Here is a 23,608-nt window from a genome sequence, read left to right on the forward strand (position 1 = left end):
CTGCCGACGCGCTGGACTCTGCTTTGTCCAGCCTTTTATGCAGTGAAGCTACACTAGCATTTAACATATGCCACATATCCATCCAATCCTGAGTTGGCACCGCCGATTGAGACACACCACTCATCTGTTCCACCTCCTCTTTGGATAAGCCTTCCGTTTCAGACATGCCGACACACGTACCGACACCCCCCACACACAGGGATATAGCTATGAGGGGACATTTCCCTAAAGCAGGCCCTTTGGAGAGACAGAGAGAGAGTATGCCAGCACACACCAGCGCCAAACTGACCCAGGGAAAAAAAACCAGATAGCACTAGCTATATATATATATATATATATATATATATATATATATATATATTTCCCCCACTCACTGCGCCAAATATGTGCCCCCCTCTCTTTTTTTCAGCCCTCTGATGCTCAGCAGGGGAGAGTCCGGGGAGCCAGCGTTCTCTGCAGCCTCTGTGGAGAAAATGGCACTGGTTAGTGCTGAAGGATCAAGCTCCGCCCCCTCACGCGGCGGGCTTCGGTCCCACTTGTAAATTTGAAAAAATGGCGGGAATCCGCAGCCTAACTACATGCTTTAATGCCCAAAACGAGGTTTATTGCTGCCCAGGGCGCCCCCCCTGCGCCCTGCACCCATCAGTGCCCAGTGTGTGTAAGTGTGGGAGCAATGGCGCGCAGCTTCCTGCTGCGGAGCTTACCTCATGAAGATCTGAAGTCTTCTGCCGCCTGACGTCTTCTTAGGTCTTTCATACTCACCCGGCTTCTTTTTTCCGGCATCTGTGAGGAGGATGGCGGCGCGGCTCCGGGACGAACCCCAGGGTGAGACCTGTGTTCCGACTCCCTCTGGAGCTAATGGTGTCCAGTAGCCTAAGAAACAGAGCCTATCAGTTAAGTAGGTCTGCTTCTCTCCCCTCAGTCCCACGATGCAGGGAGTCTTTTGCCAGCAGAGCTCCCTGAAAATAAAAAACCTAACAAAATTCTTTTTTCAGAGAAACTCAGGAGAGCTCCCCTGTAATGCACCCAGTCTCCTCTGGGCACAGGATCTAACTGAGGTCTGGAGGAGGGGCATAGAGGGAGGAGCCAGTGCACACCCATTCTAAAGTTCTTTATAGTGCCCATGTCTCCTGCGGAGCCCGTCTATACCCCATGGTCCTTACGGAGTCCCCAGCATCCTCTAGGACGTAAGAGAAACATGCACTGTAAGGCTAGGGCCACACATAGCGGCCAAGTGGGTACCGCTGAACGGGACCCGCTTGGCCGGGAGGGGGAGTTTTGGGTGCACATGGAACCTGTTCTGTGGGATGCTGCAGGAAAGGATCCGGCCAGTGGCACACAGGATTTCAATAGAACACAATGCAGCACAGCTGCACTGTATGAACACATACATTAAAATGTATGTGTTCACACTAAAATCCCGCTGCATGCTGCAGTTGGATCCGGCGGCGGTGGTGGGACTGCCGCATACGTGTGGGCGCCTGCATAGCATATGCAATCTCCTTCCGGCCAAGCAGGTCCCATTCTTGGCCGCTATGTGTGGCCCTAGCCTAAGTGGTCCCTGAGAACTGCTGCTAGGAATCATTGGTTTATACGTTTTTAGAATGTAAAAAAATCCCAAAACAATTATTAATAATGTACGTCATTTTTGGGAGGAAAAGTAGTCATGGGTATTTACTATATGTAAAATTACAATATATGTATACATTCTGTCATTTTATAAAGGTAGTAAATTACAAGTGTGTGTGTGTGTGTGTGTGTGTGTGTGTGTGTGTGTGTGTTTATGTGTGTGAGAGAAAGCCCTCACTCACTGACTCTTCACTAATTCTCTTACTTCCCGATACGTTAGGAAGCTGAAATGTAACATAGGTATTCTTCAGGTGGGAAATAGGATAACTACATAATTAGAATTTTAATAAACCTCTCCTAAGGAGACGAAGAGGGGGTTTACATAATGACGTCATTACAGAAGCATGTCTTACGTTGCGTGAACGATAACGCCCAAACGGACAATCTGATCGAAATTTGGATTGAACCTCCAGTGTGTAGAATTTAATAAACTACAAATATCGTCCCGTCACTTTTTACCATATCTGCTACGGGTGCTCCTCGGGTAATGCCATGAACCATGGATTAATATTTAGTTACATTAAGACGCCTCAAATTTACATCTCTATCGATTTACCAAATTTCTAACACTTATTTATATTTACAACCGTGAAAATCAGAAACTCCCGTGCAGAGAACGGGTAGAACAGCTAGTTTAATATAAATAGCATTTGAAAATGGGGGTGGGCGATTGCTCTGCCTAATCACATGCAATGTTAGAGGATAAAATGTCAAAATAAAAAGAGCTCTTGTACTGGCTCATCTTGTGGCATGTTGTGAGAAGTAAAGGGTCTGAGCAGCCTTGGATTGGCCAGTCTTGCCGCACAGTACATTTGCTAAGTTCAACTAACTAAACCCCTATTATACAGTACCTATTATGATCCACAACATTTTACCAAGCTTCTTTCAGCAATTCTTTTTTCTACATCTAAACAATCAATTTATATAAAATAAAATATGACCACAGTGAACTATATCTTAACCACACATTTTTTATTTAGTCACCCGCATTGGAGAATACTTCTGTCACGATTCTACAAGATAAATGGATCCTGTTCTCTCAATTAGGATTAGCACAACTGGAGACAGGGACGGGATAGTCAGACGTGGATGGTTTTCACCAGGTACACCACAATGTGATAGGATGGTGTCACTAGTGATGTCTTACACACAGAAAAAAAGGAAAATGCCAAAGTGTGTATGGTCCAATCCAGAGCTTGGTTAGACCAGTAATGAAGTGCTGGAGGTTTACAAAACAAAAAAAAAAAAAAAACAGTACTCTGGCAGCTCCCAGCTTGTAGGGAGACACTTATATACTGGCTCATTTGAAAATGGCACTAGCTCTCACATAATCCAACACCTGACTTCAAGAATAAAAGACAAAGGGCCTAATTCAGACCTGGACGCTGCTGGGGCAGCGTTCACAGGTTGAAGCCTGGTGAGGTGTGTGCGCACGCAGCAGCTGCACTGCGCTTGCGCACACTGAGATGCGACGCCTCTGCCTGATTGACAGGCATAGGCGGTTGTGGGGCGCCGTGACGGCGTTAAATGGGCGTCAACTTTGCATTGAGGGGGCGCGGTCTGGACAACGCAGGCTTGTCGACTGTTTGCGGGACGGGCCGTGGCGGCTGCAACCCGAAACATGGAGCAGCTAGCCGTGCGGTGCTTTTGCATGTCTGCGGGGGGGGGGGGGGGGTTCTGGATCCGGCATGCGGGGCTGACATGACTTGTGCTGGACGTCCCTCCGCATGTCAAGAATTTGATCATAGATGCGTATTTTATCACACATCTAAGATCAGGTCTGATTTACACCCAAGGTTGTGTGTGTGTCCCCTTACAGACATCAGCATAGGAATAGCTAGCACACAGGGCCAGCAACTGTATGATGTATGAGGTGAGAATGCTGGGACCAGGAGAGGCAAAATGACCTCTGTAAGATCTAGTGATGCCACACCCGGCAGGCACATGCCATGCTCTGCCATTTGTCATACTGGTTTATATGTTTATACCTAATACTATATATAACTAAACCCAATAATAACATAGTTCAATGAGTTTGATTAAGATTTTTACCAATTCTCCATCTTTTTCTGGATGAATGATTTCACACACTTTCCGGTCTTCAGGTCGTACAACTGAAGGTTGGGCACGCCTGCAGCGCCATCTTTTCCAGCTGTCACATAAGGAAACAGAGGATGATTTAAGCATTGGGAATATCATTAACAAAACTGGCACATACACCGTCTCGCTTTAGTAACTCATATCTGTATCACATATTTTTGCGAGTAATTAGTCTATGTGACAGATTCTTATTCCACTAAAAGCCTACATTTGAAATGAGGATGAAGACAACTAAAGTGAGAAGATATTGATTTAAAATATGGGTAGAAAATCTGAATTTTACACTTTGTTGGATTACAATGAATTGGGGAGAGGGGGAGCTGGACTGCACACCCTATTTTTAAACATAGGAGGAGCTACCTTGCCGAGACTTACAGTACCACACAGAAAAAAATAAGAATTTACTTACCGATAATTCTATTTCTCATAGTCCGTAGTGGATGCTGGGGACTCCGTCAGGACCATGGGGAATAGCGGGCTCCGCAGGAGACAGGGCACATCTAAAAAAGCTTTTAGGTCACATGGTGCGTACTGGCTCCTCCCCCTATGACCCTCCTCCAAGCCTCAGTTAGGTACTGTGCCCGGACGAGCGTACACAATAAGGAAGGATCTTGAATCCCGGGTAAGACTCATACCAGCCACACCAATCACACCGTACAACTTGTGATCTGAACCCAGTTAACAGTATGATAACAAAACGAAGTAGCCTCTGAAAAGATGGCTCACAACAACAGTAATAACCCGATTTTGTAACAATAACTATGTACAAGCATTGCAGACAATCCGCACTTGGGATGGGCGCCCAGCATCCACTACGGACTATGAGAAATAGAATTATCGGTAAGTAAATTCTTATTTTCTCTAACGTCCTAGTGGATGCTGGGGACTCCGTCAGGACCATGGGGATTATACCAAAGCTCCCAAACGGGCGGGAGAGTGCGGATGACTCTGCAGCACCGAATGAGAAAACTCCAGGTCCTCTGTAGCCAGAGTATCAAATTTGTAAAATTTTACAAACGTGTTCTCCCCTGACCACGTAGCTGCTCGGCAAAATTGTAATGCCGAGACCCCTCGGGCAGCCGCCCAAGATGAGCCCACCTTCCTTGTGGAGTGGGCCTTTACAGATTTAGGCTGTGGCACGCCTGCCACAGAATGTGCAAGTTGGATTGTGCTACAGATCCAACGTGCAATCGTCTGTTTAGACGCAGGAGCACCCATCTTGTTGGGTGCATACAATGTAAACAACGAGTCAGTTTTTCTGACTCCAGCTGTCCTTGAAATATATATTTTTAATGCTCTGACAACGTCCAGTAACTTGGAGTCCTCCAAGTCGCTAGTAGCCGCAGGCACCACAATAGGCTGGTTTAAGTGAAATGCCGAAACCACCTTAGGGAGAAATTGAGGACGTGTCCTCAATTCTGCCCTGTCCGAATGGAATATCAGATATGGGCTCTTGTATGACAAAGCTGCCAACTCTGAAACTCTCCTGGCAGAAGCCAGGGCCAACAGCATGATTACCTTCCATGTAAGGTATTTTAATTCTACCGATTTTAACGGCTCAAACCAATGAGATTTGAGAAAATTTAGAACCACGTTCAAATCCCACGGTGCCACTGGAGGCACTATTGGGGGTTGTATATGTAGTACACCTTTGACAAAAGTTTGTACTTCAGGAACTGACGCCAATTCCTTCTGGAAGAAAATTGATAAGGCCGAAATTTGAACTTTAATGGACCCCAATTTTAGGCCCATCGACAATCCTGCTTGCAGGAAATGTAAGAATCGACCCAATTGAAATTCTTCCGTTGGAGCCTTCTTGGCCTCACACCACGCAACATATTTTCGCCAAATGCGGTGATAATGTTGTACAGTCACTTCCTTTCTAGCCTTAATCAAGGTAGGAATAACTTCCTCTGGAATGCCCTTTTCTTTTAGAATCCGGCGTTCAACCGCCATGCCGTCAAACGCAGACGCGGTAAGTCTTGGAACATACAAGGTCCCTGCTGAAGCAGATCCCTTCTTAGAGGTAGAGGCCATGGATCCTCCGTGAGCATCTCTTGAAGTTCCGGATACCAAGTTCTTCTTGGCCAGTCCGGAGCCACCAGTATTGTTCTTACTCCTCTTTTCCGTATAATTCTCAGTACCTTTGGTATGAGAGGCAGAGGAGGGAACACATACACTGACTGGTACACCCACGGTGTTACCAGAGCGTCCACAGCTATTGCCTGAGGGTCTCTTGACCTGGCGCAATACCAGTCCAATTTTTTGTTGAGGCGAGACGCCATCATGTCTACCTTTGGTTTTTCCCAACGGTTCACAATCATGTGGAAAACTTCTGGATGAAGTCCCCACTCTCCCGGGTGAAGGTCGTGTCTGCTGAGGAAATCTGCTTCCCAGTTGTCCACTCCCGGGATGAACACTGCTGACAGTGCTATGACATGATTCTCCGCCCAGCGCAGAATCCTTGCAGCTTCTGCCATTGCACTCCTGCTTCTCGTGCCGCCTTGTCGGTTTACGTGTGCTACTGCCGTGATGTTGTCGGACTGGATCAACACCGGCTGACCCTGAAGCAGCGGTTTTGCCAGACTTAGAGCATTGTAGATCGCTCTTAGCTCCAGTATATTTATGTGAAGAGACGTCTCCAGGTTTGACCACACGCCCTGGAAGTTTCTTCCCTTTGTGACTGCTCCCCAACCTCGTAGGCTGGCATCCGTAGTCACCAGGACCCAGTCCTGTATGCCGAATCTGCGGCCCACTAACAGATGGGCAGTCTGCAGCCACCACAGGAGAGACAACCTTGTTCTCGGTGACAGTGCTATCCGCTGATGCATGTGCAGATGCGATCCGGACCATTTGTCCAGCAGATCCCACTGAAAAGTCCGTGCATGGAATCTGCCGAATGGAATCGCTTCGTATGAAGCCACCATCTTTCCCAGGACTCTTGTGCATTGATGTACTGACACCGTTCCTGGTTTTAGGAGGTTCCTGACAAGTTCGGATAACTCCCTTGCTTTCTCCTCCGGGAGAAACACCTTTTTCTGAACCGTGTCCAGAATCATTCCCAGGAACAGCAGACGAGTTGTCGGGGTCAATTGAGACTTCGGAAGATTCAGAATCCACCCGTGTTGCTGAAGCACTACCTGGGTTAGTGCTACACCGACTTCCAGCTGTTCTCTGGACTTTGCCCTTATCAGGAGATCGTCCAAGTAAGGGATAATTAATACGCCTTTTCTTCGTAGAAGAACCATCATTTCGGTCATTACCTTGGTAAAGACCCGAGGGGCCGTGGACAAACCAAACGGCAGCGTCTGAAACTGATAATGACAGTCTTGTATCACGAACCTGAGATACCCTTGGTGTGAGGGGTAAATTGGGACATGCAGATAAGCATCCTTTATGTCCAGGGACACCATGAAGTCCCCTTCTTCCAGATTCGCTATCACTGCTCTGAGTGACTCCATCTTGAACTTGAATTTCTGTATGTACAGGTTCAAGGATTTCAGATTTAGAATAGGTCTTACCGAACCGTCCGGCTTCGGTACCACAAATAGTGTGGAATAATACCCCTTTCCTTGTTGTAGGAGGGGTACCTTGACTATCACCTGCTGAGAATACAGCTTGTGAATGGCTTCCAAAACCGACGTCCTTTCTGAGGGAGACGTTGGTAAAGCAGACTTTAGGAACCGGCGAGGGGGAAACCTTTCGAACTCCAGCATGTAACCCTGAGATATTATCTGCAGGACCCACGGGTCCACTTGTGAGTGAGCCCATTGATTGCTGAAAATCTTGAGTCGACCCCCCACCGTTCCTGGGTCCGCTTGTAAAGCCCCAGCGTCATGCTGATGGCTTTGTAGAAGCCGGGGCGGGCTTCTGTTCCTGGGCAGGGGCTGCGTGCTGCCCTTTCTTACCCTTTCCTCTGCCTCTCGGCAGATAAGACTGTCCTTTTGGTCGCTTTTTATAGGAGCGAAAGGACTGCGGCTGAAAAGACGGTGTCTTTTTCTGTTGCGACGGAGTCTGAGGTAAAAAGGTGGATTTGCCGGCAGTTGCCGTGGTCACCAGGTCCGAAAGACCGACCCCAAACAATTCCTCTCCTTTATATGGCAATACTTCCATATGCCTCTTGGAATCCGCATCACCTGACCACTGTCGCGTCCATAAACTTCTTCTAGCAGATATGGACATCGCGCTTACTCTTGATGCTAGAGTACAAACATCCCTCTGAGCATCTCGCATATAAAGAAAAGCATCCTTTAATTGCTCTAGAGTCAATAAAATACTGTCCCTATCCAGGGTCTCAATATTTTCAGTCAGAGAATCCAACCACACTACCCCAGCACTGCACATCCAGGCTGAGGCTATTGCCGGTCGCAGTATAACACCCGTATGTGTGTATATACTCTTCAGTGTAGTTTCCAGCCTCCTATCTGCTGGATCCTTGAGGGCGGCCGTATCAGGAGACGGCAACGCCACTTGCTTTGATAAACGTGTGAGCGCCTTATCCACCTTAGGGGGTGTTTCCCAGCGCGCCCTACCCTCTGGTGGGAAAGGGTATAATGCCAACAACTTCTTTGAAATTAGCACTTTTCTATCGGGGGTAACCCACGCTTCATCACACACATCATTCAATTCCTCTGATTCTGGGAAAAATACAGGTAGTTTTTTCACCCCCCACATAATACCCCTTTTTGAGGTACCAGCAGTATCAGAGATCTGTAACGCCTCCTTCATTGCCGTGATCATATAACGTGTGGCCCTATTGGAAAATACGTTTGTTTCTTCACCGTCGACACTAGATTCATCTGTGTCGGTACCCGTGTCGACTGACTGAGGTAAAGGACGTTTTACAGCCCCTGACGGTGTCTGAGACGCCTGAACCGGTACTAACTGGTTTGCCGGGTGTCTTATTTCGTCAACTGACTTTTGCAGTGTGCTGACATTATCACGTAATTCCATAACTAAAGCCATCCATTCCGGTGTCGACTCCCTAGGGGGTGACATTACCATCATCGGCAATTGCTCTGCCTCCACACCAACATCGTCCTCATACATGTCGACACACACGTACCGACACACAGCAGCCACACAGGGAATGCTCTAATCGAAGACAGGACCCCTTAGCCCTTTGGGGAGACAGAGGGAGAGTTTGCCAGCACACACCAAAAGCGCTATAATGTATAAAAACAACCCTAGAAGGTGTTGTTTACTATATATGCGCTCTTAATATATAAATATCGCCAATTTATGCCCCCCTTCTCTTTGTTACCCTGTTTCTGTAGTGCAGGGGAGAGTCCTGGGAGCCTTCCTCACCAGCGGAGCTGAGCAGGAAAATGGCGCTGAGTGCTGAGGAGAATAAGCTCCGCCCCTTTTTCGGCGGGATTTTTCTCCCGGTTTTTAAGAAACTGGCCTGGGTCAAAATACATACATATAGCCTTAATGGGTATATGTGATGTATTTCTTTTGCCACTAAAGGTAATTATATTGCTGCCCAGGGCGCCCCCAGCAGCGCCCTGCACCCTCCGTGACTGAGTCAGTGAGCCGTGTGACAACAATGGCGCACAGCTGCAGTGCTGTGCGCTACCTTCATGAAGACTGTGAAGTCTTCTGCCGCCTGTTTTCCGGACCTCCGTTCTGCCGTCTCTTCAGCGTCTGTAAGGGGGATCGGCGGCGCGGCTCCGGGACGAACCCCAGGCTGACCTGTGTTCCGACTCCCTCTGGAGCTAAGTGTCCAGTAGCCTAAGACTCCAATCCATCCTGCACGCAGGTGAGTTGGAAATCTCTCCCCTAAGTCCCTCGATGCAGTGATCCTGTTGCCAGCAGGAATCACTGAGATTGAAACCTAAAAAAACTTTTCTAAACAGCTCTTTAAGAGAGCCACCTAGATTGCACCCTCTCGGACGGGCACAAAAACCTAACTGAGGCTTGGAGGAGGGTCATAGGGGGAGGAGCCAGTACGCACCATGTGACCTAAAAGCTTTTTTAGATGTGCCCTGTCTCCTGCGGAGCCCGCTATTCCCCATGGTCCTGACGGAGTCCCCAGCATCCACTAGGACGTTAGAGAAAAGAAAATGCAGGCGCACCTGCATTTTCAATACTGGAGAGTATACTTACCCAAATCACCCTGAGCAAGATGCAACTGAAAATGGCAATATGGTGTATACATGCTGTATTTGGAACCTATACCTTCGATAGACATCAATAGGGCAGGAGATAAAACCTTACTTACTGGCCAAATGTTCCCATGATGTATCACATGCATTGTGGTTATGACAGCTCGGAGCAGGACCACTTTATGCATCTTATTATTAACATTCATTTATAGTGTCCCACATTATGTGATGCTACTTGGGAACTTCTTTAACAGCTTTGAACAAACGGACACCAACATTTTATAGTCATTCTGCTTGGCAGTTTTGGTTGAACTTCATTAGGTTTCATGGTGACCACTGGCAAACAGCAAACTTCCTATATTTAGCAAATTATTTATTAAAGTCTGGCCTTTGAACTTATGAGGAGAGTGAGGGGAAATAAGGGCTGTTTTCAGTATGAAACACCTAGAAATAGGCTACTCCTCCTTTCCACTGCAACTGAAAAGGCACAAGATGAGTCCCATTACATATATAGGGCGGAATTCAATTGCTTATCGCACCCGATCTCCCGTCTAAAGTGATGGGAGATCGAGGGGGATATTCAATTGCGCTTTTCTTATCATGCCCAGAGAGGTTGGGTTTAGCCGCGTAAAGCAGTAAACCCAACCAAGGTAATGGCCTTAACGCGAAAAGTCCTGATTGATTTCCCATATGGGTCACTTTTTGCTCATTTCAGCTCAGCACCCCATGGAGGTGCGAGCTGAAGTGCAGGGGCCAGCACCTGATCACGCCCGAACGAAGCAACAATTGAATAGTTCCGTTGGGCGGCATCTACTGGAGAGAAAACAATTGGATCTTGCCCTTAGTATGAGCTGTAAGGAGCCCAATTAAACATATAGGATTTAACACATCTTCGCCAGCTCACAGCAAAAACGAGTTTTATGGTAAGAACTTACCTTTGTTAAAACTCTTTCTGCGAGGTACACTGGGCTCCACAAGGAATGTACAATGGGGTGTAGAGTAGGATCTTGATCCGAGGCACCAACAGGCTCAAAGCTTTGACTGTTCCCAGAATGCACAGCGCCGCCTCCTATATCACCCCGCCTCACTGCACAGGATCTCAGTTTTTAGTTAACCAGTCCAATGCAGTAGCAGGAAAAGAGACAACAACGGTTAGTAGCCAAAACACCGCATTCTCACGACAGGAGACGTGTCAGTGGCTAATGCCATACCAACCCAAAGAAGCTAAGTGCGTCAGGGTGGGCGCCTTGTGGAGCCCAGTGTACCTCGCAGAAAGAGTTTTAACATAGGTAAGTTCTTACCATAAAACTCGTTTTCTGCTGCGGGGTACACTGGGCTTCACAAGGAATGGACAATGGGGATGTCCTAAAGCAGTTCCTCATGGGACGGGACGCACTGTAGCGGGTACAAGAACCCGGCGTCCAAAGGAAGCATCCTGGGAAGCGGCAGTATCGAAGGCATAGAACCTTATGAACGTGTTCACAGAGGACTACGTAGCCGCCTTGCACAATTGTTCAAGGGTCGCACCACGTTGGGCCGCCCAAGAAGGTCCAACAGACCGAGTAGAATGGGCCTTAATGTGATCAGGAGCAGAGAGACCAGCCTTCACATAAGCATGTGCAATTCTAATCCATCTGGCCAGAGTTTGCTTGTGAGCAGGCCAGCCCCGTTTGAGAAACCCAAACACAACAAAAAGAGAATAAGATTTCCTAATAGGAGCAGTTCTCTTCACATAGATACGGAGTGCCTGTACCACATCCAAAGACCGCTCTTTGGGAGACAGATCAGGAGAAACAAGTGCCGGAACCACAATCTCCTGATTAAGGTGGAACGAAGAAACCACCTTAGGTAGATAGCCGGGACGAGTCCTAAGAACCCGGTGAAATATCAGATATGGGGAACTACAGGGCAAGGCACCCAAATCCGACACTCTTCTAGCTGAAGCAATAGCCAGCAGAAACACCACCTTAAGGGAAAGCCACTTAAGGTCAGCTGGACCAAGAAGTTCAAACGGAGACTCTTGTAACGCCTCCAAAACCACCGACAAGTCCCAAGGAGCCACAGGCGGGACATAGGGAGGTTGGATACGCAACACGCCCTAAAGGTATGCACATCAGGTAAGGTCGCAATTTTTCTCTGAAACCACACCGACAAGGCAGATATTTGAACCTTGAGGGTGGCCAGACGCAGGTCTAAGTCCAGGCCCTGCTGAAGAAAAGCCAAAAACTTGGCTATACTAAACTTGGAAGCGTCATAATCGTTAGATGCGCACCAAACAAAGAAAGAATGCCAGACCCTATAGTAAATCCAAGCAGAAGCCGGTTTCCGGGCCCGCAACATAGTTTGAATGACCGCCTCAGAAAACCCTTTAGCCCTTAAGACGGAAGCTTCAAGAGCCACGCCGTCAAAGACAGCTGGGCTGGTAGACACAGCGGCCCTGAACGAGGAGGTCTGGGCGTTGTGGAAGTAGAATTGGACGCTCTGACGATAGGCCTTGCAGGTCTGAGAACCAGTGCCGTCTGGGCCACGCTGGAGCTATGAGAAGCAGAATTCCTTTTTCTTGCTTGAACTTCCGAATTACCCTGGGCAGGAGTGACACTGGAGGGAACATGTACGGCAGCCGAAACCTCCACGGTACCGCCAGCGCATCCACAAATGCTGCTTGAGGATCCCTTGTCCTTGCTCCGGAACCTTGTGATTGTGTCGAGACGCCATCAGATCTACGTCTGGAAGGCCCCACCTTTCCACTAGGAGTCGAAACACTTTTGGATGGAGGCCCCACTCGCCGGCATGCACATCCTGACGACTGAGAAAGTCCGCTTCCCAATTCAGGATTCCCGATATGGCCGGTAGATGGCGTTCTGCCCACTGTAGAATCCGTGAGACTTCCTTCATTGCTAGGCGGCTTCGAGTGCCGCCTTGATGATTTATGTAAGCCACTGTGGTGGCGTTGTCAGACTGTACTTGAACAGGACGGTTCTGAATTAAATGCTGGGCTAGGTTCAAGGCATTGAAGACCGCCCGCAACTCCAGAATATTGATTGAGAGGAGGGACTCCTCCTTGGTCCACCGCCCCTGAAGGGAGTGTTGCTCCAGCACCGCGCCCCAACCTCTTAGACTGGCATCTGTCGTCAACAGGACCCAGTCGGATATCCAGAACGGACGGCCCCTGCACAGTTGTTGGTCCCGAAGCCACCAGAGCAGCGACAGACGGACCTCCGGAGTCAATGAGATCATTTGAGACCTGATCCGGTGAGGCAGGCCGTCCCATTTGGCTAGAATCAGCCTCTGGAGAGGGCGAGAGTGAAATTGAGCGTACTCCACCATGTCGAGTGCTGACACCATGAGGCCCAGCACCTGCATCGCCGAATGTATCGACAATTGCGGACAAGATAGGAAGTAACTAATCAAGTCCTGAAGTTTCAGGACTTTCTCCTGAGACAGGAACAACCGCTGGATGTGAGTGTCCAATAGTGCTCCCAGATGCACCATGCTCTGAGCAGGGATCAGGGATGACTTCTTCCATTTGATGAGCCACCCGTGGGCTTGCAGAAACCGGACCGTCACATCTAGATGACGCAGGAGAAGTTCTGGGGAATTTGCCAGGATTAACAAGTCGTCCAAATACGGCAGTATCCTGACCCCTTGACGGCGGAGTACCACCGTCATCACCGCCATGACTTTTGTAAAGATTCGCGGAGCCGTTGTTAAACCAAAAGGTAACGCCCAAAACTGGTAATGGCAGTTGCCAATCGCAAATCTCAGGTATTGCTGATGAAACACTGCTATAGGAATATGCAGGTAAGCATCCTGTATATCCAGGGAGACCATGAAGTCCCCAGGTTCCAAGGCCAGAACTATAGAGCGAAGGGTTTCCATCCGAAACCTTCACAAACCTGTTCAATGCCTTGAGGTTGAGAATGGGCCGGGAGGACCCATTCGGTTTCGGGACTAGAAACAGCGGAGAATAGTACCCCCGGCCCCTCTGCGCAAGAGGCACCTGTACTACGACTCCTGTATCCAGGAGGGTCTGTACCACCGAATGTAGAGTGTTTGCCTTTGTCTTATCCAACGGGACATCTGTCTGGCAAAATCGATGAGGGGGTCGGTTTTTGAAGGCTATGGCGTAACCTCGAGTGACGACTTCCCGTACCCAGGCATCTGAAGTGGTCTTCAACCATTCCAGGGTATACCCTAGAAGCTGGCCCCCCACTCTGGGAACCCCAGAGGGAGGCCTGCCCCGTCATGCGGCAGGCTTATCTGTCTTGGAAGCTGGCTGACGGGCCACCCAGGCTCTTTTGGGCTTAGGCTTACCAGGTTTGGAAGTGCGGGCCTGCTTGTTGTATGCCTGACCTTTTGCTTTACCTGAAGGACAAAAGGGGCGAAAGGAAGTACCTTTAGCCTTCAACACAGAAGGAGCAGTACTTGGTAGACAGGCAGTTTTGGCAGTAGCCAAGTCAGCCACAATCTTATTTAAATCCTCCCCAAACAGAATATCTCCCTTAAAAAGGAGTACCTCCAGAGTTTTTATAGAGTCCAGATCCACAGACAGGATCTCAGCCACAATATCCGGCGAGCCAGGACTGACGTAGTAGAGGCCTTGGCTGCCAGGATACCAGCATCAGAAGCCGCCTCTTTAATATAACGACAAGCTGTGACAATATAAGACAAGCATTGTCTAGCATGGTCAGAGGAGTTTTCAGCATCTAACTCCAAGGCCCATGCTTCAATGGCCTCTGCAGCCCAAGTAGCTGCAATAGTGGGCCTTTGTGCAGCAACCATGAGGGTGTAAATCGCTTTTAGACAACCCTCCACACGTTTATCCGTAGGCTCTTTTAGAGACGTGACGGTGGTGACCGGTAGAGCTGAGGAAACCACCATCCAAGCCACATGCGAGTCCACTGGAGGAGGCGTTTCCCAATTCTTAGACAGCTCCGGCGCGAGGGGATAGCGAGCCAGCATCTTCTTTTGAGGCACAAACTTCATACCCGGGTTTTCCCAGAGTTCCTGACGTATATCAATTAGGTGGTCAGAGTGAGGTAAAAGTTGTTTAATCACCTTCTGACGCTTGAACCTATCTGGTTTCTTAGGAGGAACGGATGGCTCGGGATCATCCGTAGTCTGTAAAATTAAATTAACTTAATAGCCTCCAAAAGATCAGGAACATCCACATGTGAACCACCCTCCCCATCAGCCGTATCGGAGTCAGAACCTGTGGGGTCAGTGTAAGTGCCGTCTTCATCCGACGAGGTGTCAGTGACAGCAGTGGATTGTGAGTAAACAAGCGCTTGCTTAGAGGACCCCTTGGACGTAGGCGAGCGACGGTCAGACTTTTTAGTAGTCAGGGACTGGTTCAACTTCTTTATTTGAGCAGATAAATCGTCCGCCCACGGCGGGTTAGCTGCAGGGACCACAAACGGTTGCAACGGAATTGGGGGTCCCATAGGGGGTGTTAGTTTATGAACTAGCGTATGCAGAAGCGTGGAAAAAGCGGCCCATGGTGGGTCATTATTTGCCCCCGTTGCCACCGTCCCACTGGGGGGCAAGGAGCCCCCAGAACCAGAGCCCAAAGCTGCTATATTCTCCTCATAGGTATCTGCGGCTTCAGCAACACCGGCAGTGTGTTTAGCCCCAGAGCCATTACCCTCAGAAGCAGACATGATATAACTTGCAGTATCAGGTAACACAGTACAATTTGTCAGCAGCACAATACCTCTAGCCCAAACCCCTGCGCAGTGTAGTCAGCACCAGCAGAGATAAAGGAGAGATATGGTGACTAAAATCACAGAGAAAAATACGTAATACAGTATAGTATATCTTTGTGAAAATCCTATATTAGATAAAACCTGACGCACCAAGCCCCCTCAGGTTATAGAATATAGGGATAGCAGGTTGAGTGAAAGACACGAAATGGACACCACTCAGCTATCAAATGCACACACAAATAGTCACAGTCTGTACAATGCAGAGGTTATTACTAACAATAATACTGCACTGGACTAGCTTACACAGCTATATAACAATAGATATAACAGTAAGTACACAGTAAGAACTGGATGTATATCACAGGGTAATTGTACTAGGAAACCCTGACTAAGTGCACTCTTTCTTAACTAACACTGACTAAAAAAGGCAGGTAGAATACTTAAGTGTCTTGTCAAGTCACAGCACTGACAACCAGGCGGCTTTACATAGGAGGATTTGCCCAAGCATTCCCAGGAACAGTGAGCTGAGGGATAATGGCGCCGCAGACACTGCCAGGGAGTGAGGGAGAGACAGATATGCAGCTCCAGGGCGGGAACATTTGCAGAAAATGGCGCCCTGGGGCTGGGGGAGGGGCTTCAGGTCCAAGCTCTATCCCCCTGCTGGCAAAACCACCGGGTACTGCGGGCTCTAATAAAACGGTTTATAGAGAAAACCTGACCTGTCCCATGCCCTGGTGATCTAGTGGGATCGCCTGTACTGCCACAGTGTCCTCCGCCAGCGCGCGCGGGCCGCCTCCCACTGACTGCGCCGGATCGCGATAAAGACAGGGTCCCGCAAGCGGGATCCACTTACCACCTCCCGAAGCGCGATCCCGGAGAGCCCCCGTCGTGTGTGCCTGACAAGAAGAAAACCGGAGCCTCCTGCTGTAGTTACCCGGCAACCAGGGCTCGGGAGTGTACAGCGCCGCTGGGGAGAGCCGGAGCTGCAGCCATGAATGTCCACTGACATGTAACACTGCTGCTCCCCTTGAAGTATTCACTTTTTTCCTCAGAAAAAAAAGCTCTTCTTGGGGCTGCCTGGAGCAGCTCCTCTGTTAAGTGCCTGCTACTGCAGCACCAACTACAAAACTGAGATCCTGTGCAGGGAGGCGGGGTGATATAGGAGGTGGCGCTATGCATTCTGGGAACAGTCAAAGCTTTGAGCCTGTTGGTGTCTCGGATCAAGATCCTACTCTACACCCCATTGTCCATTCCTTGTGGAGCCCAGTGTACCCCGCAGCAGAAAATCTTTTATTTACTTTCGCAGAGATGCTGAGGAAGAACACTTTTCCAGCCCTCTTCATACAGTGCCCAGAACTCCCAATATTCACATGTTATACCCCAATGCCATCAATATTCCTGGCTGAATCCTTTACATTTATAACAGAAAACATAAAGCAGTCAATTTTCACTAAAGGTACACCACCGATTATCCGGCACCTTATGGTCTGGAGCCTCTTATATCCGGACACATCAAGTGCCGGGGAAGTTAGGCTGCGGGTGAGAATTAGTAAACGGGAGGGTCTAGATAGGCTGTGGAAGGCTCTTAGAAGGCTGCAGGAGATTTTAGAGAGGCAGCGGAGGCTTAGTTAGGCTGCAGGTGGGGGAGTCTGACTGCGGGCGGGTAGTCGGGCTGTGGCAGGGAGTCATGCTGCATAGCTGGAATTAGGCTGTGGGGGACAAGCTGGATAGAATTAGGCTATGTGGGGGGTCACGATGACGCTGACATCACAGTCAACTATACCACCGATAATCCGGCACAGTGCTGAAACCGAGGGTGCCGGATTATCGGTGGTGTACCTGTAATACTTATCACGGTTTTATACCATTGTTTCTCTACAAGTAGAGAGCTTAGTCTGGTTCATGCTGTTAAAACGCGATTGTTAGGTTGCCCTGAGTAACACCAAAGTAGCCAGAATTTTATGGAGTTGTAACTCAGATGTCTCCATAATATTTACTAGTACTGGTAGAGCTGAAATTTACTTACTTGTGTAGGTCTGCCATGTTGCCAAGATTGTGTTCTTTGGAGATAATTCAAGGCTAACTACTTTGGGTAGATCAAAGGTGTGCAGCAACTTGCTGTCAGCACTGCTCACTATGTTTATTCTGAAAACACAAAAGGTCACTTAAAGTCATAGAGCTTTCACAGATTAATAATTAAACTACACAAATAATTTTATCTCAATATATGTTTCTAAAGGGCCTTCATCTACAGAGCTGTACAGATTAAGAAATATAAAAAGGGGACAATAAAAAAACAAATTCAATTCTATTCAACACGGAAACATTAATGAGAAAGCGATGCACAGACTCTGGATGTAATGGATATGCATGAAACACATACAATGTAAACAAAAGGTCAAAAAATGGTTCCCTGCATCGCCCGAACATTGTGCTTTTTACCTCACACCCCCATAGGGTATGTATGTATCTTACGTTGTATGTCAACTAATTGACCCCTTTGGGGGGTTACCACTAGGGGGAGCAAAATGGGCCAAATCGAACCAGGACTTTAGATGGGACAAGCAGTTATTCGTGTCTAAACCCCGTTTATTTGGGCGTGTATAAAGCAATGGGCACCCAATCAGAGCAATAATTCAATTGCTCTGATGTTCACCCATTACTTTGGGCACCCAAAAAAAATTTGAATCGTCCTCTTATTGTGTCTATTTTGAACTTTTACCCCAGTTAGCTTCTTATTTCAACTAATGAATTCACTCCGCCCATTTCTGAATCCTCTAGAGTTCTCCTGTAGCCTAAAACTCTACCCCATATTGAAGATACAATCTAACACTGACTTTTATAATGTGTAATACTATGGTCCGGATTCAAATATCACAGCGGGTCCCGGCACCAGCCGACAGCTATTGAAATGTTGCTGCCGACAGATGTGAGAAGTTAATTTCAGCTCGCTACAGTTGAAATGCGCCTAAAGACACCCATTTGATACGCCAAACAGGTGTTTTCATGCTCGCTTAGTTTAGTCGGGTTTAGGTGCTTTGCGCACCCAAACCCATCTCTAATAGGCGCGATCAGCAAGATAAGTGGGGAAAAATTGAATATCGGCCCACAATCTCCCTTCACTTTAGACAGGAGATTGGAAGCGATACAACAATTTAATTCTCCCCTATGAATATATCACATGCAGTATCCTCCATTTTAAAGTATCCCAGTATTTTAGTCACCTTTGCGCTTGGTGTATGGTGCTACGCAGGACCAGCTACTACAGAGTTCAAACTAGCATCGCCAATCCCTTTTAAGGGCGGTATCCAATTAGTCACAGTAATTTACTGTGCTGCTAATAACCTCCCCCTGGGGCTATCAAATTAGCCCTGAAGCCGGCACTGATAGAGGATGTTGCACCGCCTTACTCAAGTGAAACCAAATACCTGATAATAAGGCATTTTTTTCCTGATTACGGGCGAGAAAACACAACGAAAAGACGTGGACCTATGTTTTTGCACAAAAAAAAAGTAAATTTTTCAGGAAAAAGGGGGGCTACTTGAATAGCCTGAAAAAATTAATAATAATAATAATAATAATAACGAAAAACACCCAATTTTCAGAGCCAACAAATTTTAGGGTCTAATTGGTTACCCCCATAAATCTCAGTTTTCAACATTTGCATTTCAAATACAATGTAAGCAGCAGAGTTATAACCATGGTTTGTATGTTACATTTTCAGACTGTTTTACATACTTTGAGCGAAATGTCAAAAACTCCAAACCTCCACATATTTTACCAATTTATAGACATTAAATTAAGGAGAAGTTACATATATTTTTTAACAAAATACATGAACACACTTTCTAGCACTATCATGTGGATATATAATCCAAGCCCCAAAACAATAATAAATTCAGGTGCGCAATGCTTTGCTTGAGGTCTAGCAGCTCCACTGTTTCTTTGCACTTAACCTTACTGGAACCTACAACATACCTCCAACATGACCCTCTCAAGGAGGGACAGAATGCTCTGCTCCTGGGCTTCACTCTTAATTTATGAAAGCCATCACCTGTGGTGAAACACCTTTCTTATCCATTAACCTGTTCAACACAGGTGACGGCAATCATAGATTAAGAGAAAAGTCCCTCCTGGAGAATGTCAGGTTGGGTGGTACAGTATGTTACAGTAAGAAAATTCAGCGTGACTAGCTTCATACAGGGATTGTTCTGATTGGCAAGCAGAGTGTACCGAAATGTTAAGCAGCCTATGAGCTACCAGACAATGAATTAAAGTGACCTCAGACACACGTGAAAAATTACCCTATTTTTTCCCCAATCTTTTTATACATCAGGAACAATGGGGGTCATTCCGAGTTGTTCGCTCGCAAGTGAATTTTAGCAGATTTGCTCATGCTAAGCCGCCGCCTATTGGGAGTGAATCTTAGCATCTTAAAATTGTGAACGATGTATTCGCAATATTGCGATTACACACCTCTTAGCAGTTTCTGAGTAGCTCCAGACTTACTCGGCATCTGCGATCATTTCAGTGCTTGTCGTTCCTGGTTTGACGTCACAGACACTCCCAGCGTTCGCCCAGACACTCCTCCGTTTCTCCGGCCACTCCTGCGTTTTTTCCGGAAACGGTAGCGTTTTTTCCCACACGCCCATAAAACGGCCTGTTTCCGCCCAGTAACACCCATTTCCTGTCAATCACATTACGATCGCCAGAACGATGAAAATGCCGTGAGTAAAATTCCTAAGTGCATAGCAAATTTACTTGGCGCAGTCACAGTGCGGACATTGCGCATGCGCATTAAGCGGAAAATCGCTGCGATGCGAAGATTTTTACCGAGCGAACAACTCGGAATGACCCAATTATCTAGTGCTCGCCAAATTAAGTGATCTAGTCTATTGATAACACATCTGATTTCAGATTCTCATTATTTAGATCAACAGAAAATAATCCAACATGAAGAAACCATTGTGAGAAACAGAAAATACACCTCGTTATTAGGTAGCTTGTAGAACCACCTTTAGCAGAGATAACATGTAAGTAACCATTTGCTGTGTGAGCCGATTGGCCTTTTACATCTTATTTCAGAAACTTTAGCCCACTGCTCTTTAAAAAAATAAGATTTTACTTACCGGTAAATCTATTTCTCGTAGTCCGTAGTGGATGCTGGGGACTCCGTAAGGACCATGGGGAATAGACGGGCTCCGCAGGAGACAGGGCACTCTAAAAGAAAGATTAGGTACTATCTGGTGTGCACTGGCTCCTCCCTCTATGTCCCTCCTCCAGACCTCAGTTAAGGAAACTGTGCCCGGAAGAGCTGACAGTACAAGGAAAGGATTTTGGAATCCAGGGTAAGACTCATACCAGCCACACCAATCACACCGTATAACTTGTGATAACTTACCCAGTTAACAGTATGAACAACAACAGAGCATCAGACAACCTGACGCAACATAACATAACCCTTAGGTAAGCAATAACTATATACAAGTATTGCAGAAGAAGTCCGCACTTGGGACGGGCGCCCAGCATCCACTACGGACTACGAGAAATAGATTTACCGGTAAGTAAAATCTTATTTTCTCTAACGTCCTACTGGATGCTAGGGACTCCGTAAGGACCATGGGGATTATACCAAAGCTCCCAAAAGGGCGGGAGAGTGCGGATGACTCTGCAGCACCGAATGAGCAAACACAAGGTACTCCTCAGCCAGGGTATCAAACTTGTAGAATTTTGCAAACGTGTTTGAACCCGACCAAGTAGCTGCTCGGCAAAGCTGTAATGCCGAGACCCCTCGGGCAGCCGCCCAAGAAGAGCCCACCTTCCTTGTGGAATGGGCTTTTACAGATTTTGGATGCGGCAATCCAGCCGCAGAATGAGCCTGCTGAATCGTGTTACAGATCCAGCGAGCAATAGTTTGCTTTGAAGCAGGAGCACCCAGCTTGTTGGATGCATACAGGATAAACAGCGAGTCAGTTTTCCTGACTCCAGCCGTTCTGGCTACATAAATCTTCAAAGCCCTGACTACATCTAGTAACTTGTAATCCTCCAAGTCACGAGAAGCCGCAGGCACCAATAGGTTGGTTCAAATGAAAAGATGACACCACCTTCGGCAGAAATTGCGGACGAGTCCGCAATTCTGACCTGTCCATATGGAAAACCAGATAGGGGCTTTTACATGACAAAGCCGCCAATTCTGACACACGCCTAGCCGAAGCTAAGGCCAATAGCATGACCACTTTCCACGTGAGATACTTTAACTCCACGGTCTTAAGTGGCTCAAACCAGTGAGGTTTCAGGAAACTCAACACCACGTTAAGATCCCAAGGTGCCACAAAAGGGGGCTGAATATGCAGCACTCCCTTTACAAACGTCTGAACCTCAGGAAGAGAAGACAGTTCATTTTGAAAGAAAATGGATAGGGCCGAAATCTGGACCTTTATGGACCCTAATTTTAAGCCCATAGTCACTCTCGACTGTAGGAAGTGAAGGAACCGGTCCAGCTGGAATTCCTCTGTAGGGGCCTTCCTGGCCTCACACCAAGCAACATATTTTCGCCATATACGGTGATAATGCTTTGCTGTCACGTCCTTCCTAGCCCTTATCAGCGTAGGAATAACTTTATCCGGAATGCCTTTTTCCGCTAGGATTCGGCGTTCAACCGCCATGCCGTCAAACGCAGCCGCGGTAAGTCTTGGAACATACAGGGCCCCTGTTGCAACAGATCCTGTCTGAGAGGCAGAGGCCATGGGTCCTCTGTAAGCATTTCTTGCAGTTCCGGGTACCAAGTCCTTCTTGGCCAATCCGGGACAATGAGTATTGTTCTCACTCCTCTTTTTCTTACGATTCTCAGCACCTTGGGTATGAGAGGAAGAGGAGGAAACACATAGACCGACTGGAACACCCACGGTGTTACTAGTGCGTCCACAGCTATCGCCTGAGGGTCTCTTGACCTGGCGCAATACTTTTGTAGCTTTTTGTTGAGGCGGGATGCCATCATGTCCACCTGTGCAGTTCCCATTGATTTGTAATCTGTGTGAAGACTTCCTGATGAAGCCCCCACTCTCCCGGGTGGAGGTCGTGCCTGCTGAGGAAGTCTGCTTCCCAGTTGTCTACTCCCGGAATGAACACTGCTGACAGTGCTTGCACGTGATTCTCCGCCCAACGAAGAATCCTGGTGGCTTCTGCCATCAACACCCTGCTTCTTGTGCCGCCCTGGCGGTTTACATGAGCCACTGCGGTGATGTTGTCTGATCGAATCAGCACCGGTTGGTTGCGAAGCAGAGGCTCCGCTTGACTCAGGGCGTTGTATATGGCCCTTAGTTCCAGGATATTGATGTGCAGACAAGCCTCCTGACTTGACCACAGCCCTTGGAAGTTTCTTCCCTGAGTGACTGCCCCCCACACTCGGAGGCTTGCATCCGTGGTCACCAGGACCCAGTTCTGTATGCCAAACCTGCGGCCCTCAAGAAGGTGAGCACTCTACAGCCACCACAGAAGAGACACCCTGGCCCTGGGGGATAGGGTGATCCGCCGATGCATCTGAAGATGCGATCCGGACCACTTGTCCAACAGATCCCACTGAAAGGTCCTCGCCTGGAACCTGCCGAAGGGAATGGCTTCATATGACGCCACCATCTTTCCCAGGACTCGCGTGCATTGATGCACCGACACCTGTTTTGGATTTAAGAGGTCTCTGACGAGAGTCACGAGCTCCTGGGCCTTCTCCTCCGGGAGAAACACCTTCTTCTGGTCTGTGTCCAGAATCATGCCCAGGAAGGGCAGTCTCGTCGTAGGAATCAGCTGCAACTTTGGAATATTCAGAATCCAGCTGTGCTATTGTAACACCTCCCGAGAGTGTGCTACGCTGATCAGCAACTGCTCTCTGGACTTCGCCTTTATGAGGAGATCGTTCAAGTATGGGATAATTGGGACTCTTTGCTTTCGCAGGAGCACCATCATTTCCGCCATTACCTTGGTAAATATTCTCGGTGCCGTGGACAGACCAAACGGCAACGTCTGGAATTGGTAATGACAGTCCTGTACCACAAATCTGAGGTACTCCTGATG

The 23,608-nt window shown here is 47.9% G+C and overlaps 1 protein-coding gene across 1 annotated transcript in view; it reads right to left on the reverse strand.

The window, feature by feature from the left end:
- EIF2A (eukaryotic translation initiation factor 2A) overlaps positions 1-23,608 on the reverse strand; it is a 163,992-nt gene that overhangs the window by 66,052 nt on the left and 74,332 nt on the right. The window contains exons 4-5 of the mRNA XM_063916042.1: positions 17,568-17,686; positions 3,682-3,781 (exon numbers count right to left, since the gene is read on the reverse strand). Coding sequence (XP_063772112.1) covers positions 3,682-3,781; positions 17,568-17,686 — 219 coding nt within the window. The remainder of the gene's footprint in view (positions 1-3,681; positions 3,782-17,567; positions 17,687-23,608) is intronic.

The sequence above is a fragment of the Pseudophryne corroboree genome, chromosome 4, assembly GCF_028390025.1.
Source record: "Pseudophryne corroboree isolate aPseCor3 chromosome 4, aPseCor3.hap2, whole genome shotgun sequence".
Lineage (NCBI taxonomy): Eukaryota > Metazoa > Chordata > Amphibia > Anura > Myobatrachidae > Pseudophryne > Pseudophryne corroboree.